The sequence below is a fragment of the Corvus cornix genome, chromosome Z (genome assembly GCF_000738735.6).
Source record: "Corvus cornix cornix isolate S_Up_H32 chromosome Z, ASM73873v5, whole genome shotgun sequence".
Lineage (NCBI taxonomy): Eukaryota > Metazoa > Chordata > Aves > Passeriformes > Corvidae > Corvus > Corvus cornix.
Genome location: NC_046357.1, coordinates 63,100,404 through 63,113,010, shown reverse-complemented (window position 1 = coordinate 63,113,010; position 12,607 = coordinate 63,100,404). Strand labels below are relative to the sequence as shown.

The following is a 12,607-nucleotide window of genomic DNA, read 5'->3' as shown; positions in this document are numbered from 1 at the left end:
GTTTCAGAGTCTGACTAAGGTCGGAGTTCAGAGAGTTGCTTTTCATGTAACAGGAGAATTTTAGATGGATAAGCACATATGATGAGTTCAGTAGAAATACTGCCTGGTATTCATTCTGGTAGACCAGGAGGAAATTGGTATTTGGAGGTGTGCAAAACTCTAGCTTTGTGAGGTTCTTTTTCTCTAATGACCTTGTAGGTTGGAGTTTGACAGATGGACCTGGGAGTTTTCTGAAGCTAAGGTATCTTTTTGATGGTGGCCCCCTGTCATGGGCAGAGACACCTCCCACTAGATGAGGTTGCTCAGAACCCCATCCAGTCTGGCCTTGAATACTTCCAGGGATGGACATGACAGCTTCTCTGGGCAACCTGTTCCAGTGCCTCACCATCCTCACAATAAAGAATTTCTTCCTGATATCCCATTTAAACCTACTCTCAGGTTGAAGCCACCAGCCCTTGCCCTATCACTGCAGTTCCTGATGAACCGTCCATCTCCACCTTCCCTGCAGACCCCCTTCAGATACTGGAAGGTTGCTGTGAGGTCTCCATACAACCTTTTCTTCTCCAGGCTGAACAGCCCCAGCTTCCTCAGCCTGTCTTTGTAGGGCAGGTTCTCCAATCCTCTTACCAACTTTGTGGCCTCCTCTGGCCTTGCTTCAACTGTTCCATGTCTTTCTTATGTTAGGGACACCAGAGCTGTTCAAGATGTGGTCTCATGAGATCAGAGTAGTAGGGAAGAATCTCCTCCCTCGACCAGTCTTTAGGTCTTTTTTTGGGTAAAGTTTAAATTGTTTTCTTTAGCTAGAATCTTGTGACATTCCTGGGAAAATGTGTAGCCCCTGTCATGTATGATATTCTTTTCATCTACATCAAAAACATAGAAAATCAAATTCCTGCTAATTTACAAATCCAGTTAGACTTCATACTCTATTACCTGTTTTGTCAGACCTCACCAGCCTCTCAAGACTTCTGGGATAGTTTCTGGTTTGCTGGGAGGGCTAGTACTCTAACTCCTATGTGTACCCTCTTATACTTGACTGTTTTAAACATAATTTTGTATGAACAGTACTCCTGATCGGGTTGTTTTTACAATTTTCTATTGCTTCAACTTGGTTCACCACAGTTTCTAAAATACATCACTAGTGATTTATACTTGTACGAAGGAATTGTTTCATCATTTAAGACTTTATCCTTGTAGAGCTGAGGCAGACAAAGCCCTTTGAAAAGTGGCTTCTGCCTAGCAGATACTAGGGCAGTACTGTACAACCTTCTTCTCAAAGGATCTGTAACTTCTTTTCTTTCTGAATTAGTGGAAAAGGATAAAATGGCTGTGGGTTTTTGTTCTCTTTCATAACAGTTATTAGAGCTTAAATCATGTGGCATTGCTGCTTCTTTTTTTTTTTTTTCTTTTGTGTTTTTTGGGGTTTTTTTCTGGGAGTTTTTTGTGGTTGTACAGCAGAACACATATGTTTCCGTACGGTCAAATAATGTTTATGTCGGCAAGACTCATCTTTCGGGAGTTAGCTATGAGTCAGAATACTTCATAAGAAGGGAGTCATTCAGGTGGTAAGCAAGACTGAAATGTAAAAAATTTTGAGTTGTTAACTTTGTGATCTGAACAACTGACAGATCTTTTGATATCAGAGCTGATTACATCCAAGTATGACTGTTATTAGTGGCAAGCAGGACTCGATCTAGGCAAACATCAGCAGTCAGAGAGACTCTGTTACGTCCCTTTTAAACAGTTCAAACAGTTGAAGGATTTCCAGTCGCTGCCGGACTTGACTTTAGATCTGTTATATCTGGTATATATTGGCTATAAAAACATTAGTCTGTCTAAATATTATTCTGCCAGTTTCATACATGCACACAAGAGGTCAGCCCTTTTTTTTTTTCGATTTTATTTGAAAACAGTTTTCTGCTTTTGGAAAAATAGAAAAATATTTGTGTGTTTGTATTTTTTTATAAGGAAAATTGAACATAAAAGTGAATATCACATCTCCAAACAGAAATGAAAAAATAAGTTATCTTGAAATTAAGTTTAAATTTATGAGTCAGTTGTGGTTCAGTTCTTGTATGTTAGCTAGTTAATTGCCAAGTAAAATATTAGAAATGTCACACCAAATTGAAGAAAAGGTATTGCTCTCAGCCTGAGGGGGAAAGTGGTATTAGAGGAACTAACTGATGATGGAGATGAAATATGACAGAGAAATTGTTCTAGAGGTTGCAGAATCTTTGTGTTAGGTGTATTTTCTAAATTCAGAATCAGAGACTTGTTTTCTCAAATCGTGATCTTAGACCCTTTAATCTTCTCTGCTCTCTGCCAAGTAAGTAGAATTTCTCTTCTAGGCTCTTTTTCATGTCTTCACAGTCAATTTATAAGACTATCAAGCAGTGAAGGCCATTTGAACAGAAGTTTAAGTAATGATTTGAGAAAGCCACCAGAGTGGTGCAAGAGAGTCCTAATACAAACTTGATGTGATGTTTTACAGCATAAATAAACATGATTGTTTACAGGAAAGCTGTAAACTTTGTTCATAATTTTTCTTTTATTCAAATTCTAAATTATGAAAAAATCTAGAAATCTGTTTAAAAATTAGCATGTGTAATTGAAAATAACGTGAATTTTGTTGTGGTATAGGTAAGTCAGATACAGACTACTAGAAACATCTGAAGTCTGAATTTGAATCTCGAATGTGTTCATTTGTATACAGAAAGAAATGTACTTGATTTGTGTACTTCATTACTGTTACTATGCTATATCAGTAATTTTGTAATAAGATAATTCCCAATGTCTTTTAAGTGGATTTCAGAGATTTTATCATTAGACAAAGTAATTAAAAAACATAAACAACTTTGGACTGTACACAGTAACTTAATGGAATACTAAGTTATACAGAAGATGATTATAATATGGCAAAATAATTTTCTTTTAATATGTAAAATAACAATTTGTTTATTTATTCCATTGGCTGAATAATATGAGTAAAAAATATGTGCATCACTTGTACGTGTAATCCAAATTTTTACAGGATTAAAGTTAAAAAATTGAAGATATTTTTAGGTAAGTGAGTTTGTAAATCATGGCTCAAACAGTTACAGTTACAAGCTTTGCATAGTTTGGTGTTAGGCAAATAAATTTGTGCCATGTTCTTGAAAATCTTAATAAATTAGTAGCCAAGTATAACCACTTTAAGTGTAACCAGAACATTTGAACAACACAATGAAAAATGTTTTGCTAATGCAGGAACATAATATTGTGTAGCATCTTGATTGTCATGGCTTGTCCCCTGGTGTATGAGAACCCTGAATTTCTGTAGAATCTATCTGACTTTATCTACTTCTTGATAGACTTTTGTTCTTATATCCACATCCCTTTCTGTTTGGATCGGTAAACTCTGTAATCTTTTTAATGGAATATGTAAACTTTTAAATCTTTTTAATTGAATCTGTAAGCTTTTACATCTTTTAAAAACTTTTTAATTGAGCTAGAATCCCAAGAGGGAACAAGTTTTGAAATTCTGACAAGGTTGCTGAGTTTTGGACAGCTAGCAGTTAACAAAAGACCTTGATTCTGTTGAGTTCGGGTGGGGGGGTGGGGGGGGCTTAATGTTGATATCCTGAAACTCCACCTAGGAACATTTTAATTCTCACCATCTGAATTGCAAATAGGTTGGAAGTTCCATCGTATTTCCCTTGAAAAATGCTGATCTTTCTTGCAAAACCATAAAACAGCAGAGAATTTTTAATTATAACTATGTAAAAACACTATTTCAAAGCATTTTATGTGACAAGTGCTGGCAGTGTTTGCAGTTAATTAAATGTTTTCAAGGGAGAGACTGCATTGCATAATGTGATGATTTGTAGGACCTCTTTACTTGTATGCTTTAGAAGAGATTCCTTGCTACTAGCAAGGGAATTCTAGGCCAGTTTTTTCTAATATGCTGAATTTCCAGAATTGACATGACTCAGGGTTCACATGGCTCTGAGTTATCATTGAGCATAACTGTTCACTGAGGGTTGGTTTTTCTGTTTGGTGGTTTTGTTTTGTTTGGGGGGTGGGACACGGGGAGCGGGGGTGTTTGTTTGCTTGTTTTCTTGAGGTGGTGGTGTTGTTTGGTTTTTGTTTGTCTTCCTTTAGGTGATAGCCTTTCCTGAAAATCCACACAGAACATGCAGCCCCCTGCTGCTCCCCTGCTAGCTGGGGAATGAATTAATCAGAATTCTGTTTTTCCAGGAAAAGAAATACAAGCTTTGATTGACTATTCAGAAAGCATTTTGTTGACAGGATAGTGGCATTGACTGGGATGTTAAGGGTTTGGTAAACCTCCAGTTTGTATGAATGATGAGTGCAAGATACTATTTTAATGTCAGAAAAATCAAGCAGATTTCCATCTGGTATGTGCAAGGGTACATAAGTTTTAAATAGTTTACTTGCACTTGTGTGAGAACTGATGTATGTATTAGACCTTTTATATAGAAAATTTGAGATCTTTAAAATTGCTTTTAATCATTCAACTAATTGCTTTTATCTTTTTATGTCTAATAACTTACATGCTTGAATTGAGAGTTTCATATGACAGTAATTCTATTGCAGACTCTGCATGGCTTTCACATTTCATAGAGGTGTCATGGCTTGTGATTTACACTTTCTGGTTTTTATCTTTTCTTAAAAGCAGGACATCAGCTTATAAAAACGCACAGTATGGGAGAAAGGATTCCTAGTGCCAACGGAGGAGGAGATACAGAAAAACTGTATTTTCTTAGCTGCTTCAGGATAAATGAAGTAGTGAGACTTGTCTGGATGTGAAGCTCTAAAATCGTGAAGAGGAAGAGAAGAATCTACTTTTTTTTTTTTAGGGTTGAAGCAGAAGTTTGAAGTATAAACTTATGCTGTGTTGTAGTCTTTTGTGATGTTACTTGACAGTCTGTATAGCGTGACAAGGCTCCTTTCTTTAGCCTTATGTAATAAATAAATTGTAAAGAGATCTTCTCATTGCAATAGTCCAGAAAATTTACTTGTTAGCCCTTGCTGGAGAAGCAAAGCAGAGAAAATTCTGATTAAGTATGTCTGAATCACTATCTTCTCTCCTAATTCATCACTGATTGAGTTGATAGCATGGTTAATGCAGTGCAAAAATCCAAGGGAGGCTTTTCAGTAACTGTTGTGAATAGCATTTATGATTTTACTTGTGGTGAAAAATACATTTCTCCTAAGTTTTCACTGCTGTTGACATGTCTAGGCTTCAGCAGAAGGCTTTTATTCCCCGTGCTAGTTTTTCGGTTTTCATTGTTTCTAGAGAAAACATTTAAGTACTGTGGTTATCACCACTTGAAAATTAATAGAAATTAACCTTCAATTAATAGAAATGGTAAGAGTTACATGAAAAGAGAAGTTTCTGGCCTCTTTGCTTTAGTCAGATTTTTGTGGACAATTTTCAAGACGTTATTTAATAAAGGGATTTGCTCTGTTTTATGATTGTTGAGCATTAAGTGTAGCAAAGCAAATGCATAATTCTCAAGGGGAAGGGATAAAAAAGTGAAACTCTTTTTCTTGAAAAACATGTATGATCTCTATGTCCTTGAACACTGTCAGTGAATGGTGCAGGTTACCATTTAGAACTATAAATGCCAAAGTATGAGGGATGGAAGGGTACACAGTTTACTTTTCATACAAAGGAAGAAAGAGGAGGGGGGAGAGGTTAATATAAATATTTCTGATTTTTAGGGGGAGTACCACAGTCTGTCCCCTACTTGGTTAAAGTTTCAGAATGGCAATGATATGATCTTGAAATATCTGTGGGGTTTTTGGGGGGGTGGGGTGGCATGGTGGTTGTCGTGTCTGTAGTGTATTTGGTCAAATACAGCAGCTTAGCATTTGAATTTAAGAATACTATTTTGAAATGTTTTCTTGTTCAGTGTGCTTACATGGGATGGTTAGTAGTTTGGGTAAATGTATTACTGAGACTAGGTAGGTCTCACTAGGTATATAGGTAAATACTCAGCATTGCCCTGAATGATGTTTAGCATAGTGATTCTTACATGCATTGCACTGTAATTGATCTGAAATTGTTTGGGATACAGACATGAAATTGAACAATATTTAGTTGCATGGGATAGGTTTCTTTCTAACTCCATAAAAAATTTCTCAAAACTTGGATGGATCAAATATGTCTTATTGTGCCGTAGATTTGCAACATTTAGAATTACAGCCAGTCTTTCAGTTACTAATCCCTTCAGGTTTTTTTCTGTGGAGGTTTTGTTTCATTTTGGTTTCTCTTTCGTTGCCTTATGTAATTATTTTCCATTTCTCTAGTTTCCTTAAGTCTATGAGTCCTTTTCATAGAAAGTCGTGTTAGGACTTGCAACTCTGGTATGTTTTGCAGAGCATTGGTTTAAGAAAGTGTCAGATGATTAGCCTACAGATTTCAGCAGTTTCATCTTCACAACTGCACAATAGAACTCTAGTTCTTAGCCCTCTTACTGAACCCCTATGGGGCAAACCGTTTTCTGTATCAATTTAATAAACTAGTTGTTGTTTAAGACCAAAATACGTTTTGTTCCAAAGGGTTATGTAGTTTTGTATGTGAAGTTGATTGGTTGTTCGTTCTTCTGATTGTCTTACATGCAGTTTAGATGTGATGAAAGAAATGTGGGGTCTGCCCCCTTCAGTAATTACCTAGATGTTGTTTAGAACAGAAAGAAATAAAGGATTTTTTTTCTTCTTCTGGTTTCTTGTGAGAATTTCAGTTACTTCATTCTAAGTCTTTGAATAAGGGTGTGGGTACTTTGCCTTTTCCCAGAACTCTTTTGTCTCTTAAGGTCGTTTAAAGTTATTTCTATTGTCTTTACCTGTTCTTTTTTAATTCTTTTTTTGTCTTCTTACTCCAAATGTATTGCTTTAATGTAAAGTTTTCTTTAGATATGACCTACTGTGACTTTGACATTGTAATTTTTCATCCTCCTCTCTGGCCTTTAGGCCTGTTTCTCTTCCTATCTTTAATTCTAAAGACAGAATATATGTGTCAGTACTTGCAGTTCATCCTTTTGTGCTGTCCGTTTTCAGGCACTTAACCTGTTTTCCAAATCTAACACTGGCATCACATGGATGCATAACACTGCAGCACAGCATAGTGATTAGGCTGTGTTTCAGCTGGGAGCCTCAAAGCCAAGTTAAAATTCTGGTGCTGCTGAACAGTTGATGCTCAGCTGATTTCTGTAGTTTCAGATTAAGTAGGATTGCTTGTCAGTTATCAGTAGCATAATTGTAGTGGTTTGGTCCAAAATACTCATTACTGTTTATCTTCTGTGAGATAAGAATTAGGAGAAATGCAAAGCAGGTGCCAAACTTGAAAGAATATAAAGAAGTTTATTAACAGACCTAAAAGAAGAAAAAAAAAAACCATACCACGCCTTCAGAACACTTCTCCCTTCTCCCAGTGGCAATGTAAAAAGACAACCCTTGAGATGTTCAGTCTGTTTATCACTTCCATAATAACCTCGTTCAGTCCATTTAGAAAGAGGAGTCTCTCTTGTCCATGCTATGAAAACATTATCACAATGAGACAGCCGCCCGGGTTGGTTCTCTGCTCGCATGTGAGTCCCTTCCCATGACTTTGCAGCTTTTCCCACAACTGCTTTTGAGGGTCCACTCTTGAATTACTGGGGTACAATTTTAAGGTTGAGCCATTCAGAAACAAAAGTTCTCTTCACCCATCTCTGGGAGCATTTCATGTCTAAGAACAGAGGCCCTTCTCCTTCCCTGGGAGCAAAGGGTCTTCCTCATCTTCATCTCTAGGACTATCTCTGGGAGCATCTCTAGGAACTGAGGTCTTCTCCTTTTCCATTTGGAGTAAGAGTCCTCATTGCTTCCATCTCTCCCTGTTCAAATTTCTCATGAAATTACAGCTGCTTCAGCATCTGCCTATCTCAGTGCAGGTGCTTTTGCTCACAAGTACAAGTTGAACACTCCACCCCCCCATGCCTTCATGAAATTACAACGGGTACTCTGATACATCATAGCTTTACCACAGAATTTCAGCTTTAAGCATCTCCTCTTTCTCCTCCCTCAGATTTTCAGCTCTTCACAGCACTAAAAGTGTTAATCTCACCCGAGCCTTGCAGCTGGAATTTTGCTTATCGTTGTTGGTCACATGATCTGTGCTGGGCAGCAGGGCAGCTTCAGCTGAATCTTGGCCGCACTGGAGAGGGGGAGCCGCCTGTCTGCCCATAGCAGGGCTGGGGGGGGGGGGGGGGGTTCCACAGGTGGAACAGGGCCCATGGCTCCAGGATGGCCATGGCCCGGCCCGCTGGCCCCTGCACAGGACCCACAGCCACCTGTCCCAGCGCCAGAAATGAGACAGAGGGAGCTCTGCCCGGGGTTTGTCTATTCCTAAGTGTGGATCACAGAGGCGGTCACAATTTAAGTGGCTAAAAAACTTGTCTGTATTCAAGCTGGCCATCTGATAGGTTCTGTCAGGTCACAGAGGAAGCTGTAAGCACCCCTTTGCAAGAACATCACTTCCGAGACTATGCTTACGTTAACCCCTGACAATAATTCAAAGTTGTTGAGGGGAAAAAAATATTTTCCCCTCCTGTTTTATTTTAATAATATATGTTTGGGTTTGTTCTAAACTGAGTTACTAAAATGGAAATGGCTTGTGGTTGTCCTAGTCATTATAACTTTGTGTCGCTTTACTTCTAATTTTTATGTCAATCTAAAGTCTTAAAATCAATGCTTAGTCTTAAAATCAAAGCTCAAATCAAATGATCTGATTTTGGAAAGGCAAGAAAAAAAATCTACTGTTGTAAGCTTTTTTCTAAACCAAGAGGCTAAGAAGACGTTTTATTAAAAGCCATACAGAGAAAGTCTTGTAATATAACAGTGAGGAATAGGGCAACAGGTGAACAGAGTCTTCAGTCAGAAAACATAAAGGAAGAATGAGAAATTAAACTGGCAAAGCAGCCTGGAGGTTATGGGATCATGATTGCTGTGTTGTTGGCAATATTGATACCTGCTGCTAGTAGCAGTAGAGCTCTGTGGCAATCTACTTTTAACCCACAGTATTTTTTTAATACTTTGCGAAAACACTTTCCTATAGATGTTTGCTTCTCTGTTCTTCATGTAGGTATCATGCCAGTGTATCATAACATGTTTGCGCTCATGAGTGAAACAGACAGAATGTGGTATCCCCCAAATCACATCTTCCATGTAGATGAAGCAACCAGACTCATCTTAATTTACCGGATAAGGTAATAATCTAAAGAAAACGTTACACACTTTTCATGCTAAAAAAACCTGAGAAAACACAACCAATATGATATTTAGTTGAGCTGTAGTTTCTCTTAGAAGTTATAGACAGATTGCTGGTGCTTTCTGGAAAACAAGGAGCTAAAAGAATCAAAAAATATTGGAGTGATATGAATTATGTACTTTATTAATTTTATCTGTCTAGTTTACCACTGTCAGATTGAAGAAACAAACAATAAAAATACAGCAGAAGTAAAAATAATACCTTTCTTAATAATGATACATCTCATCTCCTTTGTGCTTGCCTGTTTGAAATGCAGAGTAATTACCCTGTGTAGTCATGCATGTTTCTGCAATACAACCATTTTTCCCTAACCTTATATTTGAATTTGGACAGCTAAAACTATCGTCACAGTTTTCCTTTTGTTAATTACTTAGTGTCTTTATATTGTGTAATTTGGCCTGAATGTCTCTTTAGGAACTGTTTCAAAAGAAACTGGAAGACGCTAATAAGATTCTCTGTGTTCTGATTAGTGAGAATAACTTAGCAAAAGTCCTTATTCCTATCAGTACAGTATATCACCCTGCTTAAATACTGTAGTGCTTTAAAACACCAAGAACTGCTGGATCTGAAGCCTTCATTGACTAACTGGGGTTTCATAGTGGTCCTCCAGACCAGCCAGCACTAGTTTCATGTGTATGAGAGCAGTAATGTCTGATGTTGGTAACCAAAATGTCTGTTTATTGATGTTTGCTTAAATTTATTTCCTACCAGGTTTTATTTTCCCCACTGGTATTGCAGTGGCAGCAACAGAGCATACCGGTATGGCATTCTTCGTGGTGCAGAAAGCCCTGTCCTTGACGATCTTGTCATGTCTTACCTATTCGCACAGGTATGATTTGCGTGGTTGTTTTTAAATGCAGATTGGTAAAGGTTATTAGTATTTATTCCCGTTCCATCTTCTCCTAGTAATTCTGTAGGCTCTTGAAGGCTTGAAGCCCTCTCAAGCTCGAAATTAAATTCCATGTCCTATTGTGTATTTGGAGAGATGAAGTTCAAAACAGTGCTTTTAAGCATGGTAGCAGCTGGTACTCCTTATGAATAAGTACATGTTTTTGTGGATGAAGTAGGTCATTCAGTCTTTAAAAAACTAAGCCAATAAATCCCCCCCAAACAAGCCAAACATAAACAATCAAACAACACAACAGCAGCTCCCCCCAACAACTGCACCCCAAATCCTTCTTCTTGATAAACAGCACTACTACAGTTTTCATTTGTTTTCTTGCATCCTTTCTCAGTGGCGAGCTGATTTTTTGGATGGATGGGTACAGATGCCTGTTACTCATGAAACACAAGAAGAATGCCTTGGAATGGCTGTTCTAGATATGATGAGAGTGGCCAAAGAAAAGGACCAAACCCCAATGGCCATTTACAATTCAGTCAGGTGATTCTGTCATTTGTAACTGTTTCACATCTATCTGATGCCTAAATGTTGTATTTTTGCACGTTAGTATTTAGGAGGAGGTGTTCAGCTGTTGGCAGTTGATGTATTCTAATGGTTACATAAATTTACCTATTGTGTAAACTAGAAATTAAAAGAAAATTTGTGTAATGATGGCCATTCATGATTTGGAGACATGGATTTGACTCTTAATGAAAGGTAAGGCAGCAGCTTCTTATCTGAGAAAATATGTAAGAAATAATTTGAGGTGAGATGCCTTCTGAATGTCATCAGATCCAACCCCATGTTCCTGTCAGGGCCGACTTCAAAGGTAGATGAAGTGACTCAGGGCCTCATCCAGTCAAATTCTGAAAATGTCCAGATGTGGAGATTCCCCTATATCTCTGTGCAGCTTTGTCCTGTGCATGACCACAGAAAGATTTTCTCTATACCTAATCAGTCCACTCTCTGATACCGATAATCTTCTCTTGTCCTTTCATGTTATTAGGAGATAAATCGTAGAACTTGAGCCTTCTTTTCTCTAGGCTGACCGAATCAGCTCCCATATGCCTCTTCTCTCATGTCATGTGCTCCAGATCTCTGCTAAACTTTCTTGAGTTTGTCAGTTCGCTTGGGTGTATCAATCCTATCAGTTTCTGCTTCAGCTGAGTTAATTCTGTCCCTGCTTGGTACTTCGTTGATGTTTGTTTTTTAATGAAACCTAATGGGAGAAGTTAGAAACAGAATGAGTCCAGCTCGTTGAGGATGACAACTGCAGCTCTTTCATGTCTTGATACAGACTATGGACTGTGAGATAGGAACTTCAGTGAGACCCAACCACAGTGTTGTATTCTACCCACCTGTATTTTCAGCCAGGAAATCTGTCATTTATCCATGTAGTTGCCGTGCAGTATCCTCTTCACAACTTCTACACCAAACAAAGCAATTATGTAACTTCTGCTGCCTTACCTCAGAACTTCACTAATGAAAGAACAGACATCTTTGAATTTATGGAAAATGCATTATGTTATTTATGTTGCAATTGAGTGAGGGTAAAAATGGAAAATGGAAGAAGACTGCGTTGTGTTTGAAAGAACATATTACAGATGTAGGAGAGGATCTCTGTTATCCTACAGCTGAAAAAATAACGGTACATTTAGAGGAAATAGTGTTTTCAATGTTGACTTGTTTAGCACAGAACTAATTATCTTTGCTGGATTTAATGAATAAAATTAGTAACCTTTTTTTCTGGTTATGTATTCACAGCTACAAAATGTTTTTACCTAAGTGTGTGCGAGCAAAAATCCAAGACTACCACATTTTGACACGAAAAAGAATAAGGTACAGGTTCCGCAAATTTATACAACAATTTGGCCAATGCAAAGCCACTGCCAGAAACTTGAAACTTAAATATCTCATAAATCTGGAAACCCTTCAGCCTGCCTTCTATTCAGAGGTTTTTGAAGTAAAAGAACCTGGTGGAGGTCCTTCTGGAGAGGAAAGTTTTGCAACCGTTGTAATAACTGGAAATGGTGGAATTCAGTGTTCAAGGGGAAAACTTAAAGACTGTGAGACACTTGGAGAGCAGGTAATTTTTAAAAATTATTTTGATAACTGAGCAGTTTGTTATGGAACAGAGTAATAAGCTTATTTTGGAAGTTCTGATTTAGCTCAAGCAAATTTGGTAGGCAAATTTTACTTCACAATAATGATACAATTTCCACATGGCTGAGGATCACAGAAATATGTTGACTTAAACAGTGCAAAATTTTAAAATCAGTTTTTTATTGAAATACTAGAAGAAAGTTGTGTAATACTTCTCTGCTTGACATATAAAAAATGTGGAAATGTAATGACCATGGCCCCAGGTGTAGGTAAAATGCAGAAATTCCCCAAATTCTCTTTGAAAACAGGGA

At 37.6% G+C, this 12,607-nt stretch overlaps 1 protein-coding gene across 6 annotated transcripts in view; it reads left to right on the top strand.

Annotated features, from left to right (window-relative positions):
• The window catches only part of JAK2 (Janus kinase 2), a 96,058-nt gene that overhangs the window by 46,936 nt on the left and 36,515 nt on the right, over window positions 1-12,607 (top strand). For all 6 annotated transcript variants that reach the window (XM_039566910.1, XM_039566909.1, XM_039566914.1 and 3 more), the window contains 4 exons: window positions 9,128-9,251; window positions 10,025-10,142; window positions 10,549-10,694; window positions 11,958-12,279. In XM_039566910.1, the coding sequence (XP_039422844.1) occupies window positions 9,128-9,251; window positions 10,025-10,142; window positions 10,549-10,694; window positions 11,958-12,279 (710 nt within the window). The remainder of the gene's footprint in view (window positions 1-9,127; window positions 9,252-10,024; window positions 10,143-10,548; window positions 10,695-11,957; window positions 12,280-12,607) is intronic.